General features: G+C 40.4%; 1 protein-coding gene across 6 annotated transcripts in view; it reads left to right on the top strand.

The window, feature by feature from the left end:
* The window catches only part of TTBK2 (tau tubulin kinase 2), a 161,175-nt gene extending 135,467 nt beyond the window's left edge, over window positions 1-25,708 (top strand). For all 6 annotated transcript variants that reach the window (XM_040492418.1, XM_040492419.1, XM_040492422.1 and 3 more), the window contains 3 exons: window positions 646-1,234; window positions 13,383-14,656; window positions 18,673-25,708. In XM_040492418.1, the coding sequence (XP_040348352.1) occupies window positions 646-1,234; window positions 13,383-14,656; window positions 18,673-19,135 (2,326 nt within the window). In that variant the 3' untranslated portion in view covers window positions 19,136-25,708. The remainder of the gene's footprint in view (window positions 1-645; window positions 1,235-13,382; window positions 14,657-18,672) is intronic.
* Window positions 25,709-26,491: the final 783 nt, after the last annotated feature.

Raw genomic sequence — 26,491 nt, 5'->3', positions numbered from 1 at the left:
ATTGCCTGCCCCTCAGCCGGCAGAGAGATTCTATACAGTGCCATCTGCCTTTTAATCCACCCAAACTGACAATATACCTTGAAGCTTCCCCCACCCCCTCCCGACCCCCCACCACTGTGTGCACCACTATGTGCGTAGTGGACTGGGTGTGCTTGAGCAGGTATACCAGCTTTTCTTTATAAAAGTTCTGCCTTTGGTATTTACTTGAATGAGTACATTTATATATATGTCTGAAGAAGAAACACTTCAAGTATTTGCCTAATGTATACTAGCTTCTTCATTTCCTTTTGTAGGCCTTCTGGTGAGGCAAAAGCTAAATTTGGCTAAATTGTTCCTGTCTGCCAGAGAGAGGGCAGTGTGATTGAATTGTCAAAGAAAAGTTGAAATAGATCACATGAGTCAACCTGGTTAGGCTTCTCTTCTGCCCTGCAGCAGGAGAGCCATCTTCTTCCCATGGGCTCCATCTTCCCAAACAGGATTATGACACGTAAAGCAGAACTTAATCAGCCTGTGAAACTTTCCTTATGTTTTATTTATATTTTTTTCTCTAACCTGTGTGTGAATGTTAGTTCTGTATAGAGCTTATAGGTTATGCAATAAATATTTTCCTAGGACAGTTGAGTAACTTCTCTCTGTTTTCTTAAGCCTGGAGAAAATGCAGAAAGATTCCAGTGCAGGAAAGGAATCTATTCTCCCTGCTCTGCTTCATAAGCCTTGTGTTCCCGCTGTGTCCCGTACTGACCACATCTGGCACTATGATGAAGAATATCTTCCAGATGCTTCTAAGCCTGCCTCTGCCAACACCCCTGAACAGGCAGATGGCGGTGCCAGCAATGGATTTATAGCAGTTAACTTGAGCTCCTGCAAGCAGGAGGTTGATTCCAAAGAATGGGTGATTGTGGACAAGGAGCAGGACCTTCGGGATTTTAGGACAAATGAGGCTTTAGGCCATAAAACAACTGGGAGTCCTTCTGATGAGGAGCCTGAAGTACTTCAAGTCCTGGAGGAATCGCCTCAAGATGAAAAGCTCCTACTGGGTCCTTGGGCAGAAAGTGATCATTTAAAGAAAGAAACCTCAGGTGTGGTCTTAGCACTTTCTGGGGAGTGTCCTACCACTGCTGTTCCAGAGCAGTATACAGATAGGCTAGAACTCCAGGCTGGAGCTGCTAGTCACTTTATTGCAGTGACACCCACGAGTCCAATGGAGGCGCAAGCAGAAGGACCCCTCACAGCGGTAAGAAATTTGTTCCTATTATGTTTCTCTGCTATCCATTCAAGGTGCTGTTAAAAAAGAACTAACCAGTTCAACTAGCAATCAACTGAGATTGTTCAGCAGATGCCTAAGTTTGGGGATAGGGCATGATGTCTGGAGTAGGTTCTATATCAGTCACCCAATATGAAATTTCTGAAAACAAGTGAAGGTTTCCTGTCAGTGTAGCAACACATGAAATGTCATTATAACCTAATTTCAGAATAACATTTCTAATTAGTCCACAAGAGCTGTGTGTTTAGATATGACTTTTTAAAAATTTGTAATTCTAAAGATTTTGAATCTCTGCCTTATAAACCTGGTGAGGAAGGCATATATAATTTGTACTTTATAGTGTACAGTTGGCTAGGTTTGATTCTTTTCTGTTTCTTTTTCGTAATCTCCACACGGAAATTTCTCATATTTTACATTACTCTTAAACAGTAGTCTTCCAGCTTTGATGTCCACTTCCAGAGCTTCTTCCAGAGCTTCTTCTTCAATAAGTCTGGGAGAGAGTGAGACCAGGAGTCTGCATTTTACCAAGTAGCTGAAAGCAGTTGTGATATAGGTCTTTTGCAAGGGAATTACCCTCAGTTTGGGCATTCAGCTGGAGACGCCTGTTACCCTGTTGTTAATCAGTAAGCAGTGATGCCCCGATGACTGAGAGCAGCTGGAGCCCCAGAAAAGTCAAATACGGAGGCAGTAAGGAGCTGTGTACAGAGATCTTTGGCACCAGCCTGAGGACAGGTACCTCTGTCCTTACATGGGTGGAAGTACCAGGTTTTCTCAAATTCCCTAATCATCTAGCAGCTGTCTTTTCCAGCTCACCAAAAACAACGTTGTTCCCCAAACTGACATTTTTCTGTTAGAACACAATTCCAAATGCAGGTGTAAAACAGTGAGAAAAGATAACAAAATTTGCTTTTGTGTCCTGCTTTGTAGGAATTCACCTGCACTTCACCGTAGGAAAATCAATGCCTGCCTCTTTCTACATCAGAGTTAGTCTTTTCTTCTTTTCCAGGACTGCTTTGTACAGATATACAGGTTGCTCACTAAATAAAGTGGCCTAGCCCAGGGAGCAAGTAGGGGCTGAAACCTAGCCCAAACTTTGCTAACCAAACTGCGTTTTTGTGTAGTTCTGTTTCTTCTTTAAGGAAGCATCCTTTTTCAAATTGTACACAATGACCTATGGGCTAGAGGCAAGTCCAACCACCCCCCTCCTTCCCCTCATCCCTTTTTCCACCCACCTTCCCTCTTTCCATTTATTTCTCTTTCCATCTTCAGTTTATTCTTATCTTGGACTCTGTCATGCTATGTACTTGCCGTCACTCAAGCATTCTGGTGTACTTCCCTTCAGAAAGGTTTTCTAAGGGCCCCTGTGTGGCTCAGTCGGGTAAGCATCTGACCAGCTCAGGTCATGATCTTGCCGTTTGTGGGTTCAAGCCCCATGTGGGACTCAGCTGACAGCTCAGAGCCTGGAGCCTGCTTCAGATTCTATGTCTTCATCTCTCTCTGCCCCTCCCCTGCTTGCTCTTTGTACCTCTCTCTCTCTCTCTGTCTCTCAAAAATAAATAAACATTTAAAAATTTTGGGGAAAAAAAAGGTTTTCTAAAGCCTTGGCTCCATTTCTCCTAGTATTGCTTTCTCCCATCAATACTGTTTTATCCACAGGGATTGTTCACATGCTCCTCTTACACTGTTTGTATTTTCTCTGTCGGGCTGTTGAAAGACTTGCATTCATTTATTTGATATTATAACTTTGGCCTTATTTTCAGATATCTTTAAATACAAGTATTTTTCTTTTTTCTTTCTTTTTTAATTTAAGTTCAAGGGACGCCTTGGTGGCTCAGTCTGTTACGCATACAACTTCGGCTCAGGTCATGATCTCACTACTTATGAGTTCGAGCCCCGTGCTGGGCTTGCTGCTGTCAACCTCACAGTATGGATCCTGCTTCAGATTCTGTGTCTCCCTCTCTCCCTGCCCCTCCCCCACTCACAGTCTGTCTGACTGTCTGTTTTTCTCTCTCTTAAAAATAAACATTAAAAAAAAATTTTAATTCAAGTTAGTTAACATACATTGTAGTCTTGGCTTCAGGAGTAGAACCCAGTGATTCATCTCTTACATATGACACCCAGTGCTCATCCCAACAAGTGCCCTCCTGAATGCCCCATCACCCATTTAACCCATATCCCCACCTACCTCCCCTCCAGCAAGCCTCAGTTCTCTGTATTTAAGAGTCTCTATGATTGGCCTCCCTCTCTTTTTTTATCTTATTTTTGCTTCCCTTCCCCTGTGTTCATCTGTTGAGTTTCCCAAATTACACATATGAGTGAAATCATATGATATTTGTCTTTCTCTGACTTATTTCACTTAAGATAATTCACTCTAGCTCCATCCATGTTGTTGAAAATGGCAAGATTTCATTCTTTTTCATCGCCAAGTAGTGTTCCATCATGTATGTATACATATGTATATATATATTACATTTTCTTTATCCATTCATCACTCAGTGGACATGTGGGCTCTTTCCTACTTTGGCGATTGTTGATAGTGCTGTTATAAACACTGGGGTGCACGTGCCGCTTCAAATCAGCATTTTTGTATCCTTTGGATGAATACCTACTAGTGCAATTGCTGGGTCATAGGGTAGTTCTCTTTGTAATTTTTTGAGGAACCTCTATATTGTTTTCCAGAGTGGCTGCACCAGTTTGCATTCCCACCAATAGTGCAAGAGGGTCCCCCTTTCTCCACACCCTCACCAACATCTGTTGTTTCCCGAGTTGTTAATTTTACCCATTCTGACAGGTGTGAGGTGGTATCTCCTTGTGGTTTTGATTTGCATTTCCCTGATGATGAGTGATGTTGAACATCTTTTCATGTGTTTGTTAGTTATCTAGATGTCTTCTTTGGAAACGTGTCTATTCGTGTCTTGTGCCCATTTCTTCACTGTTTTTTTTGTTTTTGGAGTGTTGAGTTTGATAAGTTCTTTATAGATTTTGGATACTAACCCTTTATCTGATATGCCGTTTGCAAACATCTCCCATCCCGTCGGTTGCCTTTTAGTTTTACTGATTGTTTCCTTCACTATGCAGAAGCTTTTTTATCTTGATGAGGTTCCAGTAGTTCGTTTTTGCTTTTATTTCCCTCGCCTCCGGAGACATGTCAAGTAGTAAGTTGCTATGGCCTAGGTCAAAGAGGTTGCTGCCTATTTTCTCCTGTAGGATTTTGATGGTTTCCTGTCTCACAATTAGGTCTTTCATCCCATTTTGAATTTATTTTTGTGTATGGTGTGAGAAAGTGGTCCAGGTTCATTCTTCTGCATGTCTCTGTCCGGTTTTCCCAGCATCATTTGCTGAAGAGACTGTCTTTTTCCATTGGATACTCTTTCCTGCTTTGTCAAAGACTAGTTGGCCATATATTTATGGGTCCATTTCTAGGTTCTCTATTCTGCTCCATTGATCTGTGTGTCTGTTAAAGTATTTTTCTTAACTGAAGGTCTCTAAAGAAATGTCAGCTGCATCACTTGTGTACTTATGTCTAAGGTATTAAACTTAACCATTTCCTTCACTTGTGGGGGATGAGATTAAAAATATATTTATGTTGATTCTGTTTTTGAGGCTTAAATTCAGAGTTTACTTTTGCAAAGCAGATGGTATTATTTCCTAACTTACTACAGACATATTAAATAGGGAGGGCTCCCAGTTAGCTTTTCCACATCTCTTGCAACTCTGATTATATGTTCTAGCTTGGATGATATGCTAAACTATATTACTGGGCTATCTGAATATTTTAAATTAAGACATATCCTGATGAGAATGTTTGTTAGTTTGTATCTTTTTCACTCAGGCTCGTTTCTCTTTTATGATGATATGAAGGGAGAGTATACCGATGTCTTAAAATATGTAGGAACTATATAAAAATAGGCAAAGCAAAGGTTTATCTGTTTACAAGCATAGTTGGCATAATAAACTAACCTGATGAAAACTTTATTAGTGCAGAGCTATTAGCCTTGGTTAGGAATTCCCTTATCCATAAACATGAAACCACTGATTATCACATAGCATGTATACATTTTTTAAATAATATGTTTTGAAAGATGGCTAAATTTGCTAGATTTGAAAAAAATTGGTTTGGGGTTACTGTTAGAAATTAAATTTTTTTCCTTGAGTAAACAGTGTTGATTGAAATTGGCTCACTGTCAATCGTTTCTAAAAAGCTGCTAAACATGGATTTACAGGGAGTAAATAAGACCAACCTTTGGCTTAGAGGAAAAATACTAAGTTATGTTTTGATTAGAAAATGGAGAGGTGCCTGGGTGGCTCAGTTGGTTAAGCATCTGACTTCGGCTCAGGTCCTGATGTCGCAGTCTTTAAATTCAAGCCCCTTATTGGGCTCTTGTGCTGACAGCTCAGAGCCCAGAGCCTGCTTTAGATTCTGTCTCCCTCTCTCACTGCCCCTCCCCCACACATGCTCTGTCTCTCTTGTGCTCTCTCTCTGTCTCTCAAAAAATAAAAAAGAAACATAAAAAAAAAAATGAAGAGACAAGATTAAGCTAGCATACATAAATAAGGGTAGAGAAGAAAAAGAAAAGAAGGGGTGCCTGGGTGGCTCAGTTGGTTAAGCATCTGGCTCAGGTCATAATCTCATGGCTTGTGAGTTTGAGCCCAACCTTGGGCTCTGTGCTGACAGCTTAGAGCCTGGAGCCTGCTTCTGATTCTGTCTCCTCTTTCTGCCCTTCTCCCACTCACACTCTGTCTGTCTGTCTCTCTCAAAAATAAATAAACATTAAAATGATACAAAAAGAAAAAGAAAAGAAAATGAACTGCTTCTAAAAGAGGTCTAAACCACTGGTCCACGTGACATTGGGTGATCTCTGTTAGTAGGGAGGCTGGATTTGAAATTTAATATAGGAGTGGAAAAGTTATTTCTTAAACCGAGTATCAAGGCAGATTGTACCACATGATCTCATGGTTCTAGATGGTCTTTTAGAAATCCAGTGCTTCAGGGGTGCTTGGGTGGCTCAGTTGAGTAAGTGCCTGACTTCAGCTCAGGTCATGATCTCACAGTTTGTGGGTTCAAGCCCCACATCAGGCTCACTGCTGTCAGCCTGTCAGCTCAGAGCCTGCAGCCTGCTTCAGATTCTGTGTCTCCCTCTGTCTCTGCCCCTCCCCTATTCAAGCTCTGTCTCTCTGTCTCTTAAAAATGAATAAACATTAAAAAAAAAATTTTTTTTTTTAAACAAAGAAAACCAGTGCTTCATTTTAATATTACCTTTAGAAGTAGTGTAAATATGACTGGGGAATTATAATATCAACAATATGCGGGGCGCCTGGGTGGCGCAGTCGGTTAGGCGTCCGACTTCAGCCAGGTCACGATCTCGCGGTCCATGAGTTCGAGCCCCGCATCAGGCTCTGGGCTGATGGTTCAGAGCCTGGAGCCTGTTTCCGATTCTGTGTCTCCCTCTCTCTCTGCCCCTCCCCCGTTCATGCTCGGTCTCTCTCTGTCCCAAAAATAAATAAACGTTAACAATATGTTACCTGTTGCCGTGTAACAAATTATTCCAAATTTAACGGCTTTATTTATCTTATAAAAAAAGTTTTTTTAATGTTTATTTTTAAGAGAGAGAGTGTGAGGAGGGGCAGAGAGAGAGAGGGACACAGAGAATCTGAAGCAGGCTCTGCACGGACAGCAGAGAGGCCAATGTGGGGCTCAGACTCATGAACCATGAGATCATGACCTGGGCCAAAACGAAGTCAGTCACTTAACCAACTGAGCCACCCAGGTACCCCTCAAATTTAGCAGCTTTTTTTTTTTTTTAATTTTTTTTTTCAACGTTTATTTATTTTTGGGACAGAGAGAGACAGAGCATGAACGGGGGAGGGGCAGAGAGAGAGGGAGACACAGAATCGGAAACAGGCTCCAGGCTCTGAGCCATCAGCCCAGAGCCTGACGCGGGGCTCCAACTCACGGACCGTGAGATTGTGACCTGGCTGAAGTCGGACGCTTAACCGACTGCGCCACCCAGGCGCCCCAAATTTAGCAGCTTTAAACAACAAAGTTATTTCACACTTTTCTGAGAGTTAAGAATGTAGGAGTGGCTCAGTCTAATGGTTCTGGCTCAGGGTCTTTCATGATGTTGCTGTCAAGCTGTCAGCTAGGGTTAAAATCATTGTAAGTTTCAACCAGGATGGGAAGATCCACTTCCGGGCTCACTCACATGACTGTAGGCAGGCCTCAGTAGCTGTTGGCCAAAGGCTTTGGTTCCTCACCACTTGGGTCTCTCCATTCTTGACAGTGGCAGCTGACTTTGTCACTGAGTAAGGAGAGAAGGAGATAGAGATAGGGGAGTGGGTGGGGTGGTAGAGCCAACGTGCCTCCACCATGATAGAAGCCATAATTTCTTTTATAACCTCATCTCAGAAGGGCATGCCATCACTTCTATCATATTCTGGTAGTCACACAGACCAATCTGGCTACAGTGTGGGAGGGCCTATACAAGGGTATGAATACCAAGGGGCAGAGGTCATTGGGGGCCATCATAGAGACTGGCTACCATATTATCTTACATCCATATTTCATAGAATACTTTTGTAGTTGATCCTAACAGCTACTCTATGGAACAAGCAGAGGGAAAATTATTGTCCTTTTTTGCACTGATGACACCAAACCATAGGACAGGGAGATCATCTGTAAAGAGGCAGATAACTAGTGGAGTACATTCTGTGTTCTGTTCCTCACATCAGGGGATTATCAACATTTGAAGGAATTTCCTCTTTGACTTGTTTCTTACACACTGAGAAGAAGAAAGGGGCTGTGAGTCACAACACACACGGGGAGCAAGACAAAATGGAAAGGAGTCACATAATTGTTTTGTGATCTATCTGGTAGTCAGCATCTACAAAGAGGATTCCTCTGACTGTATTTACAGGAGTACCAATACCAGTACTAGAAAATTCAGATCAGCAGTGATTGCATTGCCTTAATTCTGTTCTTTTCATTCCTTCAGTTCTATTCAGTTCTCCTGAGTTCCAGGCTCTATGCTTTACCCCAGGGATAAACAGTTGGCACCAACCTTCCAGGTTGGCACTGAGGGCCTATGTCTAACAGTTACCTTAAACAACGTGAAGTGATTCTAGTGGAGCTGTGTACACAAAGGAGGGCACAGATCAATCTACCTAGGACTGAGGAGTACAATATTGGGTGTTTTTATTTTCTAAACTTTTCTTTTTTCTAATTTTCTAATTTTCTTTTTTCTAATTCATAATTAGAGAGGAAATAACAATTAAAAATATTTTTCTGGAAAGGTTAAGGTGCACTTCAAAAATAAGAGGACTCTGAAGGATGAATTAGTTTGCTGGAGGGAGATGCGGGGCTGTGAGGCAAAGAACACAGTATGTGCAGAGGCACAGAGACTTGAAGACCACAGTTCAGAGCATTAAAATAAGTGATTTAGAGTCTTAAGTGCCCTTTCCTTAGGGCAAAGGAAAGGGGCTGAAGATAAAATGCAAAAGGTAAGGTGATAAAGGGCATCGGCCTGCTCCGCTGAGATGTGTGGGTTGTGGGACAAGAAACTGCCAAGATTGAGGGAGGGGAATTTTATTCAACAATTATCAAGCATCTACTGTGTGTCAAGTACTGCACTAGGCATCAAAAGAATTCAAAGTCCAGTGAGTCTCCTCACTGCTTCCAAGCATCTTCAAGCTAGTAAAGGGAAACAAATGAAGTGTTATTGATGCTTTGATAGAAATCTGTAGGTTATGGAAGTTGGAAATAGTTGAACTAGAGTGATCCCTGAACTGTCTTCCAGTATTATATGAAGGGGCTTGAAAACTGACTGTGAAATCCTGTAGTCAAGTATGTGATGTGTAATTACAGGCCAACCAAAAATATTTTTACTTCCGTCTGTCTTTTCTGTGACTTCTATTCTTTGGGTGTGGGGTTGTGGCTTGCTTATGATTTTTGGTGCCCCCACGAAATTCTCATAGTTTCAAATCCTGCTAAAAAACACTTGAACTATTAATGATGAGTGACTGTCTCTGAGAAATGGGTAATGGGAAGGGGAAAAGCAACTTTTACTATTTGTTTACTTCGGCTCGAGGCTTCAGGTTTTCAGTTTTACCTACCTATGTAGCACATTGCTGCTCTCTCCATTCCTCCTCTAGTCAGCCTCCATATTCATGAGCCAAGCCACAGTGTAACAACATCTTCAGCAATAGTAACCAACATGGTCAGAGTAAGCAACAGGGATAAAGAGTGAGAGAGTGGGACATTCTATTAGCAGATAGGACGTCTTTTTTTTTTAATGTTTATTTTTGAGAGACAGAGGGAGACAGCATCAGTGGGGGACAGGCAGAGAGAGAGGGAGACACAGAATCTGAAACAGGCTCCAGGCTCTGAGCTGTCAGCACAGAGCCCGACAAGGGGCTCGAACTCATGAACTGCGAGATTATAACCTGAGCCAAAGTTGGACACTGAACCAATTGAGCCACCCAGGTGCTCCCCCGATAAGGCCTCTTAATACTCAAATGTTATCACTGCCATGTACTCACTTTTTAGTAATAAACATTTGATACATTAAAAACATGGTTCAATAATAGTGTTTTAGTTTCATTCATAAGTTTTAACACTTGCATGAAGTGTCTCATAAAGATGCTTTAAGCAAAAGAAGTGTATAGTGGAATTTGAATGGCCCAAAGAAATGTGAATATTTATAATTTAAATTTTTTTATTAGACCAGGAATGTGTTCATATAACTCAGTTATTCTTGGCTATAGTGGGAACTAATAAATTATTCTACTACCTATATCTCGTAAATTATTTGCCAAAAACCAAAAAGAGATCTAGATATTTCATATATGACATTTTATTTGGAAGAGAGGCTATTTGGTATGCCTGTTGAATTTCCCAAAGTTTTTATTAATAACATTATACTCCTTGAATGAGATAAAAGTTAAAGGATAATTATTTATAAGTTAAATGTAAATAATAGTTTACAGTTTACTGTCTCTTGCTCTGTGGCCAGTTGTAAACATGGGGTAATTATAAATAATGAGGCTGCTTTTCTGAACTAAAAGGTAACGAGACTGAGGTTAGTCAAACTGAGTAGCAGGCATTAATAAAACTAATATGAAAGACACGGAAAATATTGAGGTCATTTTCTAGTTCTGTAAAAAAGTGTTTACCTTTAGAGAACCAGTTAGAGAACGGAAGAAAGGCACTGATTGAATTCATGCTTTAATGAAGTGTTTGTGAATTATAGAAATTAAAGATATAAAAGATGCATATGGCTTCCTGGCAGATCGTTAATTAATTTCCAATTATGGGAAATGCTTTTGTGTCTTACAGTCTGAGGTCAAGGAATCTGTTTTCAGATACACTTAGAATTAGCCTTTTCTTTCTCTGTATTCAGCTATTGATCTTTGGTTTTCTCCTTTTATCTCATCAGATAATGTTTTTGCAGACTCTTTCCCAGACTTCACTTGAGAGTGTAGTGCATATCAGAATGCTTTGCTATGCTATGTATGATGTCAAAATCCTTAAATCCTATCCCTGACTTTTTTTTTACCAAGGTTTTTTTTCTCACTTGTGAAATTTGTGTCAACAATAGTACCCAATGAAAATACAGGGCAGTTATGAAATGAAATTTGTAAAAATGACTTTAGGAACATTTTAGAAATTTTAGGTGCTGTAGAAATATTATATGAGCATATTTTATGCAGTTTTTCATAATTGCTCAGAATCTTTTTCAAGAAAATAAATTCTCCTATCTGATGTTCCTATATCTTACATGTGTAGAAGACTGTCACCCCTTTTTTCCTGCCACACATATACATCCATTTATGTTCTGAATCTAAGATGAATTAAGCTCACAAGTGCATTGATTCCCTAGCTCTAATCTCAGAAGATCATTGGAATGTTTTTCCGTAAACACTGCTGAGTTTATTTTGGCTGATATTTCTGAAATTACATATAATAATGAAATGACTATTGTTTTATTTTGAATGTAGGTAGAGTCATCTCCCTTGTTACTTGACATTTATTGTAACTTCTTACCTGGTTTTCTTATCACCCTGACTCCCGGGTCTTAAAAAATACATTTCGAATAGTAAATAACTATGTATTCTAGGTTTCAATATCATTTTTTAAAATATACTAGCAAATTGTCATCTGCCTGAATGAATATATTTTAGAACAATGAAAAAGAGATACAAGTGTAAAGTGACTTCCTGAAGGGCAACAGACCACTAGAACTGACTCCCTTTTCCTGAAGGTCATTAGAGGTCTGGGCTTATTGTAAGAATTCTCATCTGAACCTAAACAGCCTGTATTCAATTAACCAGACAGATGCTCAGGACACTGGTTCCATTCAGGAGCTATTTCAGGAAATTAGTTAGGTGTTTTCACCTGGGCTGGACTTACGACAAGCTTTACATGTCTTTTTTTTTTTTTTTCTAATGTTTATTTCCGTATTTTCAAAGAGAGAGAGTGAGCAGGGGAGGAGCAGAGAGAGAGAGATTCCAAGCAGGCTCTGCTCTGCCAGTGCAGAGTCTGATGTGGGGCCTGAACCCACAAGCTGTGAGAACATGACCTGAGCCAAAATCAAGTTGGACACTTACCCAGCTGAGAGCCACCCAGGCGCCCCAAGCTTTACATGTTCTTAAACCTAATTGTATTCCTGATACACAGAGGAAAAAAATCCAGACAGTTTCTCTGACTCTGGAACTACACCCATTTCTTGATGTCTTTGGATTAAGATGGGATCTAAGTGAAGTCTCCCATGACAACTCCACATTCATTTTACTTTGAATTCAGGCCAATTTCCATAGTTTCCCCAAAACATAATTGGTTTCATTAAGTAATTTGACTTACTTGATTTCTCAGAAAGGCTTTTTTCCTTACCAGTGTATGTGGTTGACATTTTCTGTCTCCTTACATGTCACTTTTTTTTTCTTACATGTCATAAAATGTAGAAACTTTAGGAGTCTTAAGAAAGGACATTCTTTTTTTTAAAAAAATTTTTTTCAACGTTTATTTATTTTTGGGACAGAGAGAGACAGAGCATGAACAGGGGAGGGGCAGAGAGAGAGGGAGACACAGAATCGGAAACAGGCTCCAGGCTCTGAGCCATCAGCCCAGAGCCCGACGCGGGGCTCGAACTCACGGACCGCGAGATCGTGACCTGGCTGAAGTCGGACGCTTAACCGACTGCACCACCCAGGCGCCCCAAGGACATTCTTACTAGATACTGTATCTCATTCACATAGAATTGAAATGACCTCAGTGGAAGGACGGTAGAATTTATCATAGGCTTGTCTTTAAAAAATTAAAGAAACTAATGAAACATTAGGAAACATCTTTGCAAGTCTTTGCTTATAAGAAGATAAAATATTCCTAACATTGTTTGATTGCTAGGATTTATGGGAAACAAAATGCATGTAAATCCAGAGTTTTTAAACTTAGAGTAATTTGCCAATGATTTTTTTCCTATAATCCTATATCTGGATTCTGGCAGGAAGTAGCTGGCACACTGAAGGGGGCTTAGAATTTAATGAAAACAACTTTTTACGGATGTGTGGATAGACTAAAGAGAACCAACAGGACCGTCAGTAGAGGGAGTCCGTTTTATCTTGAGTCCTGCAAGAGAAGGAAGAGGGAGCAGAAGCTGGGAGAAGCACCATGCAACAGCAGCTATGGCCAGAAGTGGTAGAATGTAGTCACCACCAATGCTCCTGTCCCTTGGGCAGGAAGCAGAGAGGATTAATACCCAGACCTTTCTCTCCTCAACTCTCTGATTCTCTGTTGATGCTTCCCATTGGGCAAACCCAACCAGAAATCAGAACGCAAGGGAGCCCGGATAGTGCAGTGTGTAGAAATTCATCTTCCAGAGCACAGAGCAGGCTAAAGTAAAGGCAGGGATGAGCCTAGACAGAGACTGTTTTATGTAGCTCCTGAGTACGGGAGCTTAAAGTGTCGTGTACTTTGAGAATTGTTCATTTTAGGTATGAGTTGGACAGACCTGGTCAACATCTATGTTCCTCTAATAAATTAGAATTTTAAGTATTAAATTTCAAATCATCCATCTTCATTAATATTCCACATTATTGCATTATGTTTTTTCTTCTGTGTCTCCAGATTACAATTCCTAGACCTTCTGTGGCATCCACACAGTCAACTTCAGGAAGCTTTCACTATGGTCAGCAGCCAGAGAGGAGAGACCTTCAGCCTGTTGAGCCCACTGTAGAACTTTACTCTCCACGGGAGAACTTCTCTGGCCTAGTTGTAACAGAGGGTGAACCTCCTAGTGGAGGAAGCAGAACAGACTTGGGGCTTCAGATAGATCATATTGGCCATGACTTGTTACCCAGTATTAGAGAGAGTAACAAATCTCAAGACCTGGAACCAAAAGACCTCGCTGACCATAACAGACTGGCTGTGAGAGAATTTGAGAGTCTCCCTAGAGAAACCGAAGAGAAAAGCATTCTTCTAGGATCAGATAATGAAGATGAGAAGTTAAGTAAAGGACAGCATTATATTGAGATCGCCTCTCTTCCAGGAGACTTGGTAACTGTGGAAAGGGATCACTCAGCTACTACTGAACCTCTTGATGTGACAAAGACACAGACTTTTAGTGTAGTGCCAAATCAAGACAAAAATCACGAGATAATGAAGCTTCTGGCAGTTGGAACTTCAGAAATTTCTCCACGAGTCATTGACTCACATGTTGAAGGACAGATAGGTCAGGTGGCAGCAATGCAAAAAAGTAAGCTATCTAAGGATGATGACATCGGGAGTGAAGACTTGCCAGGTCATCAGGGAGACGTGTCTACTTTTTTGCACCAAGAGGGTAAGAGAGAGAAAATTGCCCCTAGAAATGGAGAATTATTTCATTGTGTTTCAGAGAGTGAACATTGTCCCCCATCCCGAAAGGATGTGGTTAAGTCATCTTTTGTAACTAGACACAGCCGAATCCCTGTTTTAGCACAAGAAATAGATTCAACTTTTGAATCATCCTCTCCAGTCTCTGCAAAAGAAAAGCTCCTCCAAAAGAAAGCTTATCAGCCAGACCTAGTCAGGCTTCTTGTGGAAAAAAGGCAACTCAAGTCTTTCCTTGGGGACCTCTCAAGTGCCTCTGATAAATTGCTAGAGGAGAGACTAGCTACTGTTCCTGCTCCCTTTTCTGAGGAGGAAGTCTTCACTCCCTTTTCAAGACTGGCTGTAGACTCGCACCTGAGCAGATCAGCTGAAGACAGCTTTCTGTCACCCATCATCTCCCAGTCCAGAAAGAGCAAAATTCCAAGGCCAGTTTCATGGGTCAACACAGATCAAGTTAGTACCGCAACTTCATCTCAGTTCTTGCCTCGGCCACCACCAGGAAAGCCCCCTACAAGGCCTGGAGTAGAAGCCAGGTAATGCCATGTGTTTTGTGTTAAGTGTGTAGTGTTATTTCTGTGTCTGCTTGATTATGATATATCAGTTGTTTCATTTCTTCGTTGCCTGTTTCTGATCATCTACTTCCTTCCCTGCCTTTTCCAGCCTTTATAGCCCAGTGTATAAAAGGGATCATAGTGATTCACATTAATTCTTGCCTCTCCCACTTTCTCACAGTGTGACCCTTAGTTTCCTCATCTGTGAAACAGGTCTTACGTTTGCCTCATGGTTTGGGGAGGATAAAATAAGGTTGCATACATATGGAGCTTTGTGCTGGGTTTAATTAGCATGCAACGAAGGTTACTTGTCTTCTAGTCCATTTTAACTAGATACTCCATTATAACAGATGTCATTATGATGTCAAACCATAGTGAAAAAGACTGTGTCCATAATTTTTTTAATTTAATTTAATTTTTTTTTTTTAAATTTTTTTTCCAACGTTTATTTATTTTTGGGACAGAGAGAGACAGAGCATGAATGGGCGAGGGGCAGAGAGAGAGGGAGACTCAGAATCGGAAACAGGCTCCAGGCTCTGAGCCATCAGCCCAGAGCCCGACGCGGGGCTCGAACTCACGGACCGTGAGATCGTGACCTGGCTGAAGTCGGACGCTTAACCGACTGCGCCACCCAGGCGCCCCTAATTTTATTTTAGAGAGAGAGAGAGTGAGAGATAATGTGTGCAAGCAGGGGAAAAGGGCAGAGGGAGAGAGAGAGAGATCTTAAGCAGGCTCCATGCTCAGCATAGAGCCCAGTGTGGGGCTCAATCCGATGGCCCTGTTATCATGATCTGAGCCAAAATCAAGAGTCGGACGCTCAACCAAGTAAGCCACCCAGGCACCTCCTGTGTCCATAATTTGATGAACGGGTCATGGTAACAATGTTGTTTATCTGATTATAATGAATTAAGCAACTGCAAAAACCCTGTGGGCAGTTTTCCTAGGCCTGATACATACGGCCTTACAAAAGTATTACTTCAATATTTACTGTATGGTATACTTGTTTATTGAAGTATTCTTATGTATAATTGACCACAGAGTGATTTTATTTATATGTATATATATATATATATATATATGTGTGTGTGTGTGTGTGTGTATATATATATATATATATTTTTTTTTTTAAGTTTATTTAGTTTGAGAGAGAGAGAACATGTGTGGGCTTGCATGTGTGTGCAAGCCGGAGAGAGGCAGAGAGAGAAGGAGAGAGAGAGAATCCCAAACAGGCTCCGCACTATCAGTGTGGAACCTGACAAGGGGTTCGGACCCATGAACCTTGAGATCATGACCTGAGCCGAAATCAAGAGTCGGATGCTTATTAACTGACTGAGCCATGCGGGCACCCCAAGAGTGATTCTGTGTTTTTTTTTTTTTCTTTTTTTTCAAATTTTTTTTCAACGTTTTTATTTATTTTTGGGACAGAGAGAGACAGAGCATGAACGGGGGAGGGGCAGAGAGAGAGGGAGACACAGAATCGGAAGCAGGCTCCAGGCTCCGAGCCATCAGCCCAGAGCCTGACGCGGGGCTCGAACTCACGGACCGCGAGATCGTGACCTGGCTGAAGTCGGACGCTTAACCGACTGCGCCACCCAGGCGCCCCTGAGTGATTCTGTTTTAAGGAAGGGGGGAAATATTGGGAGGTGATGAACCAGTTAAGAATGCTTTCCTTGGAGCCATTACTCACTTTCACAGACTAGAAGGGTCTAAACCCTTGGAGAAGAAAGAGAAAAAGGATAACCTTTTACCTAAAACAAGGTGAAAATCAGAATACATTTACCTGAAAACTCGAGCCTGTTATAGGTAGTACAGTAGTAGGTCTCCACCTGTTATATGGATTCTGGTGTATTAAAGTGAGGTTCTGTCTGTATCATTACCCAGCAGAACTTGTTCCCCCAACGTAATGGTAAGTTTAGACTTGCCCTAAGGTTTCATGTTCAAGGGTAACTAAACACTGGATTTTCAGTGCCAGTGGGACTACAGTTCCATGGGGAGAATGGTGATGTGTAAACTGCAGTCATTTGAGACATTTTAAAGGTGATTCCATGAACAGTAGCCACACATCCCCTCTTCCTTCTGCTTTTCTTCTGTACTTAGTAGAGATAATGTGTCTGTGGCTTGAGATGCTTTGGACTGCAACAAAAAAATCTTGATTATCATTTATTATTTAGCACTTTACATGTCCCTCAAATGTAGCACTTGGTAACCAAGCCAAGCATGTGGCATTGTGCCACATATTACAGAGCTGACCAGTCTGGACTTCATCTGGGAGTTCAGCAGAAATGCAACTTTCCCACTTAGGTCCTGGCACAGAAGACGTATTTTATTCCCTTCTTCAAGTTTTACCATAAGATCCGTGAGGGTAGGCTTAACCAGAGTGAGTTTCATCATGTCTGAATAAGTAGATAGTGGAAAAGGAGGAGGAGAGAAAATTGAGTAACTTGTTGCTGACACATGATGGTGATTGATGGTGGCTGTTTATGTCCCTGCATCCTGCCAGTGATCATACAACCTTGGAAATTCTCCCACTTCCTTCTATAAGGAGTGGCATGTCTGCAGTTTGCGGTTTAAATTCTTTTTTAACTGAATGGATTTTTAGCCCAAGACAGAAAGACATTTAGGGCAGAGAAGATACTGCTATTCATATGAATATTCTCTAGATTTAGAATTCTAAGGCCCAGGTCCATTGCCAGTAAGACAGGGCAGTCAGCCCCCAAACCCAGCTCTGCTGAATCTCAGACTGTTGTCAAGGGCAGAAACTGAGGCCCCAAGAAACCAGTGACTACTCTTTTCCTTTTGGAAGTATTAAATGAGGTTGAAAAATACTTTTATCTGTATTTCCTGCTGTTGGTGAATATAGTTCATGTTGAAGACTTACATTGTGGGGCTTAATGTTTGCATATGCACATGCCACATTTCTGTCATGGGAGCCTTAAACAAAATGGTTTACTCTCTCTCTCTCTCTCACTTACTAACATGCTAGAGATGTTTCAAGTTGAAGAGCAAACCTGCCTTAGGAGGAAAGGGACTAACAACATTTAAGTGCTTCTGAATGGCAGACATCCAACTAAATACTTGGGCCACTGTTCTCAGCTGCTCAGTAATCCTGGGAGGTAGATAGCATTCCTATTAAAAGCTAGGAGAGGTTACGTGAACTGCTGCTGAGGATGGGATTTATGGAGCAGCTATGGAAAACAGTATGGGATTTCCTCAAAAAATGAAAAATGGATGATCCAGTACGTATGATCCAGTAATGCCACTGCTATTTACCCAAAGCAAACAAAACACTAATTCGAAAAGACATAATGCACCCCTGTGTTTATAAGATATGCAGACAGCCCAAGTGTCATTGGTGGATGAATCGATAAAGATACAGAGTGTGTGTGTATGTGTGTGTAATAGAATATTGCTTAGCCATAGAAAAGAAAGACCATGGATTGGCATTTACAGCATAGATGGACTTAGAGGGTATTATGCCAAAGGAAATGATTCAGAGAAAGACAGATACCATCTGATTTCACTTATATGTGAAATCTAAAAAAACCCAAAATGAACAAGCAAACAAACAAACAGACACTCATAAATACAGAGAACAATTGGTGGTTGTCAGAGGGGAGTGGGGTGGGAGGGATGGGTAAAGTAGGTGAAGGGGGGAGTACAGCAAAGGAAATTTAGTCAATGATATTATAATAACTTTGCATAGTGACAGTGACAAAACTTATCATGGTGAGCATTGTATAATGTATAGAATTGTGAAATCATTGTGCTTTATACCTGGAATTAATATAACATTGTATGTCAACTATACTTTTGAAAAAAACTAGGAGAGGTTAAATAATTTGTCTGGGGTCATACAACTGGTATGTGAAAGAGTAACTCTGTTTCCTGTGTTTGCTGACTTGACTCACATCAGATACATTATCATTTGGGACATTGTGACTTTCTGGACTCACTTGAAATGAATTAAAATGAAAAGAATTCTTCTCTGTTCCTTTAAGGCTCCGCAGATACAAAGTCCTAGGGAGTAGCAATTCTGACTCAGACCTTTTCTCCCGCCTGGCCCAAATTCTTCAAAATGGAACTCAGAAACCCCGGAGCACTACTCAGTGCAAGAGTCCAGGATCCCCTCACAATCCAAAAACACCACCCAAGAGTCCAGTTGTCCCTCGCAGAAGTCCCAGTGCCTCTCCTCGAAGCTCTTCCTTGCCTCGCACATCTAGTTCCTCACCATCGAGGGCTGGACGGCCCCACCATGACCAGAGGAGTTCATCCCCACATCTGGGGAGAAGCAAGTCACCTCCCAGCCACTCAGGATCCTCCTCCTCCAGGAGGTCCTGCCAACAGGAGCATTGCAAACCCAGCAAGAATGGCCTGAAAGGATCCAGCAGCCTCCACCACCACTCGGCCGGCACTAAAGCCCCCCCAGGGAAGAGTAAGTCAGCCACTAAACTCAGCAGATAGGAGCTGGGCTGCATCTCTGGGAAAGGTGTGAGGTCTTCCTCCTAAACCTGATGCATGTGTGTCCTTGTACTGTCTATTTAAAAAATCAGTGTTGATCTTCTCTTACAAAAGAAAGTAACATAAATTATTTATAAGAAGACATAAATATATGATAAGGAATTACCTAAGGCAGGCAGCAAGCAGATCAGGAATCCATGCCTTTGCATAGGAAGGGGCAATCCAGCAAAATCCAAGGGGGAGATTAAATGAACTCTTATTTTTTAGCTGCCTTTGAAACAAAGGAGTTAAAGGAAGGAGATGGAATGGAATTTTAAGGGGTTTGGCCTGGTATGTTTGTTTTTAAGGCATTGCTCAAAGATTATATAGCAAAAGTGAAACTTCTTGTTTTAATATTTTTATTCAAACTTCCCAACGTGGGGGAGTCAGAATTGCTCTAATATTAGGATATATAACAAGTCTGTTTGCTGGAGACCCAGTGCTCATACACACATGGCTTGTGTATTTATCTAGTGTATTGAGAGTTCACACCTTTACTTTGCCTCATGCCTACTACCCTCCCTGGATTTCACAGTTTTTAAAGTTAGTGTATCTCACCTGATGCAGTCTCTCTAGTTTTACGATACATTCTAATATGCTTTCAGCAGCACATGATGAAAACTTCAAATCCAGTTATTTTTTTTAGTCCCCTAATATTTTTCTGTGGAGCGGCAGTTCTTAGTATATTTTTATTGTGAAAAAGAACTACTGAAACTTAGGTAAAGGAAGAAGTCTAAATAGAACTACTTTCCAGGCTTCAGTGCTTTAGGGAGAGAGGAACAGAGTGAGGCTAATACCATTCAAGACAAAAGAACCCTCTTCCCCTCTGTTTCCTCCTTATGGAAGGAAGACCGACCAGAGTAGACCTTACTTTCTTAGGTCTTCCAGATACCAGCTATTTCCAATATCAACCTCCAAGATGATACCAGGGAAATACACTGCTGTGGAGTGTGACTTCATGCTTTTAGATATTTAGAAAGAAAAATAGAGAGAAATTAGGTACGTTGTTGAGGCTTATAATCCTCAAACTTTGTATTTTATACATTTAGCCAATAAGGAACAAGTATCTGGGGAAATAAATTTAGGCTCAGTATTTATCTTTTAATGTTTTATTACCTGCTTCTCTTGTGCTTTAGTTTGAATATTTGGGCTTTTGGACCTGATTTCCTTGTAACCTCAATTTATAAAGCTGTGAGGAGGAGCATATTCTGATTTCACTCTTCTAGTAATAGGAGTCAGGCAAAAGTAAATTATGCTAGATTTTTCAAATGGGCTCTTTTCTACTCTGTAGGTGTTTTGTGTTGTAAAGACCTTATTGAGGTCAGGTAAATTGGTCTGCTTGCTGTTGAAATTTGCCTTCTAGCAAACATCTGTGCTTTCTCTTTGACCTTGTGTTTGCTGCCAAAGCTTAACATGGTTGAATTGGGAAAAAAAAAAAAAAAAAAAAAAGAAAGAAAGAAGTGTATTTCCTCACTAAGTGAATACATTCTAATGCTGCATCAAAGCTGCCCTGAAGCTGCACTGAACTTCTCTCGTTCTCTTTATCTGTGTTGAGCTTTTTTTAAAAAACAAAAAACAAAAAACAAAACGAAACTCAAAGCACTGTTGACTCCTATACGATCTCCCATCAGAAATGTAGCATAGTGTGGAATCTTAATTTCTCTCCGGTTTCAAGCACTACAGAGGAATGCAATAGATAAGACATATTTGCTGTTTAACTAAAGCAACTGTAATATTGGAAGACCAGTCCTTCTGTATTATATTGTATAATAGTTGCTATAACACTACTTGCATGTCTTCATGGTAAATGATATAAATATTTATAAATATATAGAGAACCATATGCTTATATAAACTCATTCTTTCTCATTCTCCATTTGTAATTTCAAGATCACAGATGGTGAAATTCCTTTCTATTGTGTGCCTCGTGTACACTTGGGCCTTGCCTGTCTTCATTTTCTGAAAATACGTTCTTGGCATGGGACATTTCAGATTCTTCTTGCCTTCTTTGTGTAATAATGCAAGGGTTGGCAGCCTTCGAGCCAAGATAGGTTATTTAATTTTCACTTTTAAAAGATTTTAATAGGGGAAAAAATTACCGGGACATGCTTGTAATACTCGTTCAAAAATTTGTCATGTTAATCACATAATTCTGTCCTTATGGTTAAAGGGGATAAACTGGAATGATAATCATGGGTCTGACATAAATTGATTTTTTTTAATGTCTTAAAATTGCCATTCTTCATTCCTCTTTTCATCTCACAATTTTTTTGGGTGGTGGGGGAGTGGAGCAAGGAATTATCTATAGTTCCTTAATTATCTACAATTAAGGAATTATCTTTTTTCTGTTGTATTAGTTAAATTGTGCTAAGGGTAGCCAGCTTTAAATCCTGACCCCTGTCATCTGAAATGTGCCAGTCATTGGAAAAGCTGATGAGGCTGCAGTTATGGTGTGTGTGTTGTTTTTAACTGGTGTTTCTCTTCTAGCGGTCAAAACAGACAGTGATGGCAACATGGTGATTGGATGTTTTCTCTCTATGGTTTCTTAATTTTCTCCCAGCTTTTCTACTGTGTTGCCCCCTTTTCTAAATGGCCCTGACGAACTCCAGATCCAGAGAGAAATAGCCTCAGCGTATAAGAATATTTTATTTTGCATGTAGAGGAAAGAGTTAACCAAAGATGTTCTGCTCTGATACTTTCAAAAGAAAACAGACTAGTTATTGCTTAAGTATCAATAGGTCCACCTAAAAGGACTAGCTGATACAGCGATTTACTTCATGGTTTTTAAAAGCATAGTTTGTGCTTTTAGAAATGTTAGAGGTCTCAGGCTAAAAAGAGAAGTTGGCAGCCCTGAGCAAAGCATTTTTGGCCCAAGGATTCTTGTTTTTGTTTTATTTTAAGGTTATGGTATGGAGAATGGGTTGGTTATTTGTTGTTGTTTTAGTTCCTTCTTTTTTATTTATTTTGGTGTGTTTTTTTTTGTTTTTTTTTAGTGTTGGCATATTTCAGATCTCAGTGACAAACACAGATCAAGCAATTTTAAATCAGTTTGGTTATTCTACCTAAGGAACATGGCCATTAATTAAAAGTCCAGCCAAACTATACTAAACATAGTATGGGGCAAAAGTTAAAATTCTCTTTTGAAAATCAAGTGCCTCCTGGTTTCTCTTCTCACAACAAAATGGCAAACCCTAGTCACACTTGCCCTTACACCGTCATGTCTAGTCTCTGGAATTATGTGTGGAGCAGAAAATGGATTAGCACTAGCTCATTCCCTGTAGGTAGCATTCTTCTTACATTATGCTGCCAAATCTCCAGGGTGTACAGACTGTTTGAAATATTAAAGTTTCACCTGAGAATCTTTTGCGCAGCATAAAGGTATTTAACTTTAATGTATAGTGAACAAAGGAAAATTGGATCATATCAGGCGTAAGCTTAAAGCACAGCATGTAAACATCTTTGAATGGTAAGTCTCAGGCAGGTGCCCTTATTCCCAACTTGGTATGCAAGCTGGCCTTGCTGACCAAGGGCACCATCATATTTACTGTTTCTTAAGTTGCATGTTGTGAAGGGAATGTTTTTTGTAAAAGTTGCCAAGTCAGTCCAGTTCTAAATAAGTAGCAAAATGGTCATTGATACCACTGTTGTCATTATCCACTTTGTATTATTTGCTTTAAAATACTAGGCAAATCTGAGCTGCTTCCTGATTCAGTGGACTAGTTGTGCAGTATCTCTTTCTTTTCAGCTCCCAGCCACTAGGGGAACTTGAAGTTCTTTGGTCATCATCAGAGATTCCTTCCAGGCTACAGATTTTTATGCAAATATTTCTATGGTTGCATTCAATCTACAAGGAAAAAGTGTACATTGGTGCATGTTTGATAAACCCACACGCAGATAGTTAAAACTATAATTAGTTTTTCTATACCCCATAGTTTTGAATTAAAAACAGATGCTTTTCCCCCAGAGGGTTCTTTGTTCTAGGAACTACATTCTGAATCTAACATTAGGAATTGGTGAAAGGAGAAACAGGATTGGGAATTCAGAATTTAGTGACTTAGGGGAAAAACTGCATCTTATTCTGGCTATTTGAAAATATATTTATTTGTAGATAAGTCTAGAGTTAGTCTTGGGAGATCAAAGTTTTTTACATTTTAAAACTTTTTTCATTCCCTTAGATCTATCCAAACATGTCATATGTTAGCGAACCATTTCTTCTCTCGTGTTCATGTATTTTGGAATTAACTTGTTTGCATTCACTCTTTTATATTCTGCCCATTTCTGTTTATGTGCATTTACCACAGATGTTTTGGGACGTTGCCTAAATGGAGACATATTTTGGCACCTGTATCACTGAGGAGATAGAATGGTTGATGACAGTGGCATTGTTTAACTTTCTTGAGTTTGGGTCTGTACAGTTTATTTGCAGAAGAGCTACTCATCTATGTTTTAACACAAAAAGTATTACAGGATTGAGGCACGTAACCACAGTGGTAGTCGTCATATGTCAATATTTACCCAAGTTCTGAATCCAGAGGTGCAGATTTAGACCTTAACTTAACTGCAGCAGCTGCAGTCCTCAGACTGTATGGGAGGATGTGGTGCACAGAAAATGCCAGGTGCTTTTTAGGACATCCTGCTTCCCTGTCCTCATCCGATAGAACTCTGATGTACACCTCGAGGATGTGGGAGGAATGTGGAAACGTCGCACCATTAGATTTCTCAATAGTTTGGCTATCCCTTTGGAATTAGGAGAAAGTGAACCCAGATAGTCGTGGGAGCCTGCAGAATCTGCTGCCAGCAGTGCAATGGAGAACTGCAGGAGGTATACGGGAATTCCTGTAGTTTTTAAGTGACTCCAGGACAAGGGACAAGGATCCCTATTAATTTAAAGGAGAATTTGGATGCTGCACACCTCAGTCCCTGAGAAATCCCTGGCTGGACATGAAATGATGACATTAGCGTCCTGGCCCATCACTACATTGCCTAATTGAGTTGTGATTATCTGCTCTGACTTTTAAAATGTAAGTTTGATGTTTAATTATTCCCCTTGAGCAAATTTGGATCAGAAAATGGAAATGTGTGACAAGATCAAGATCACTTTGTGGTTATTATACACAATCTTCAAAAAAGGGAATAGCCAACAAGTAACATTTAGTAATAATTTGAATACTTCTTACGCTTTGCTGGATCTTTGGTTTTAAGGAGACGTGTAAAACAAGTGAAGCCTTTTCCTTCATTACCCTGTGAAACTTTCACAGAGCCTGCCTCTTCAATTGGCAGTGACAGTATGGGCATAGTATGTATCACTGGTGATGCTGACACGTCTCTTAGATACTCTGGGCCAGTGGTTCTGGGTTCCTTGACCTACAGAATAGGATTCCATAGGCAAATCTTTGAGCCCATGTGACTATAGAATTTGCCAATGACATCATTTTACACACTAATGATAGATAGGAATTTTACCTCTTTTCAGTAGTTTAATACCGTTTCATATTGTGTACAAAAATGTTCACTCACCCAGCTAAAAACATTGAGTAAACCCAAGGTTTTAATATACACTGTCCTTGCCATATAATACTTTCTCCCCACCTTATAATACACATTTTTAAATCCTTCAAAATTCATTCACAGCACTTCACCATATTTGGAGTCTGGGTATTCTTCACTCACCCGTAAGAGATAAACAAGGCTACTAGAGCTTGAATGTGATTTATTTTAGGGAGTAAAATTCTTGCCATCTTTCCCAGGAAAGGAAAGCCCGTAGGACTTTTCAAAACGATTTTCTTTTTAAATGACTCACAAGATAGGTAAGTTAGTTCACTAAGGTAAAAAGCATTCAGAAATAGTTAGGGAGATCACAACACTGTGCCACCTGCAGCTCTGAAATTGGATTGAGTGAATTGAACAAAGAAGAGAACAGATCAGAGAACCCACGTGGAGTCCATGCACTCCCTCCCTCCTGCACAGTTCTTGGTCCCCCTCCTGACTCCATTCCTAAAATTGCCAGTGTCGATTTCATTGGGCCATTTGTTTACAAGTTTAACAGTTTGGGGGAAAAAAGAGGGAGGGGGAAACATCTAGTTTTGACTAGATATAATTCTTGAAAGTTATGAACTCTTGGCAACTGTTATATCAGATTGAACCACAAACTAGAAGAATTTTCTTGTCAAGCAAGACCAGTAAGGTAGAATAGAAGACTTTAATAATCCCACAGTTTTCTCCCTTTCTCCTCCTCTTCGTGAAATCAGAGTGATGAGAAGTTGCTCTTTGAAATACCTCCAAAGGTATTGTATTGACCTTTTCCCTCCAAGCAGCCCTCTTTATGCATTTTTGCTCAGGCAACCAAGGACATAAGAGTATTGGCAGAAACACGGAGTGCTTTTGTATAGGCCATCTGTACATAAAAGTGTAATTATTTATTTAATTTTCCCATTTGTATCATATTAAAGCTTTGTACAGTGTTTTAAGTTCTGTTTTAAAATTATTTTGTATTTTATTTTTATAATCTAGTAATAAAATATTCATTCCGCATGCAAACTCTAGTTCTGTTTGTGTGATGGTTTGCTTTCAAAAGCAGGAAATAATATTTTTCTGATTTAATAAAGTTATTGAATGCACCAGAGGTTACAAGATCAACAGGGAACAGAAGGTGTTACTATAAATGCAGTACCACATCCAGAGGTGACCTAGAAAAAGAAGTCCTGGACTGAATAGAAGCTAGGTGTTCAGTATCCCTGCAGATAAAAACGAGAGTTCTGGGATATGAGGAGATGGTTTCCCATGTAATAAAACTGAAGGTGAAGTAACAAAACTGTGTGTATTAAGATCTCCTTTTCACTCCTTCATCCTCTGGCTGGAGGTACTTTCTCCTTTTCTGCAGGAAACACCCTTTGTATCACTAGAGTGATTCCTGCTCCCTACCACCCTCTCCTTTCCATCTGCGACCTTCCTTTGAACCAGAGGAACTCTCAGGAGGCACCTGTATGGGCACTGCTCCACCCCGCCTGGTGTGGTTCAGCCTGGAGTGTTCTTGCCAACTGTCTAGCTCTCTGCCTGGTTTCCCTTTCTTGATTTTCTCAGTGAGTAGCAACATCCAAAGAGCTGCCTCTCTTGTGTTTCTAAAAGAAATTAAGAAATAACTCAAGCTGCCATAAACTAATCTGAATGTGCCTCTTAACATTTCAACTGCAGAGTAGTCCAAATAATATAACCTGGTGTAAGGTAAAGGTAGAGACAAGCGCTTCTGTGTGCAGCGTGGCCTGAGGAACTTCAAGGTTTGTGGGCTGAGGATTATAAAAAGCCTCCATGCAAGAATCATCG

Source organism: Herpailurus yagouaroundi, unplaced genomic scaffold, assembly GCF_014898765.1.
Source record: "Herpailurus yagouaroundi ecotype Mexico unplaced genomic scaffold, PumYag 184, whole genome shotgun sequence".
NCBI classification, from domain to species: domain Eukaryota; kingdom Metazoa; phylum Chordata; class Mammalia; order Carnivora; family Felidae; genus Herpailurus; species Herpailurus yagouaroundi.
This window is presented reverse-complemented; position numbering and strand designations above follow the sequence as displayed.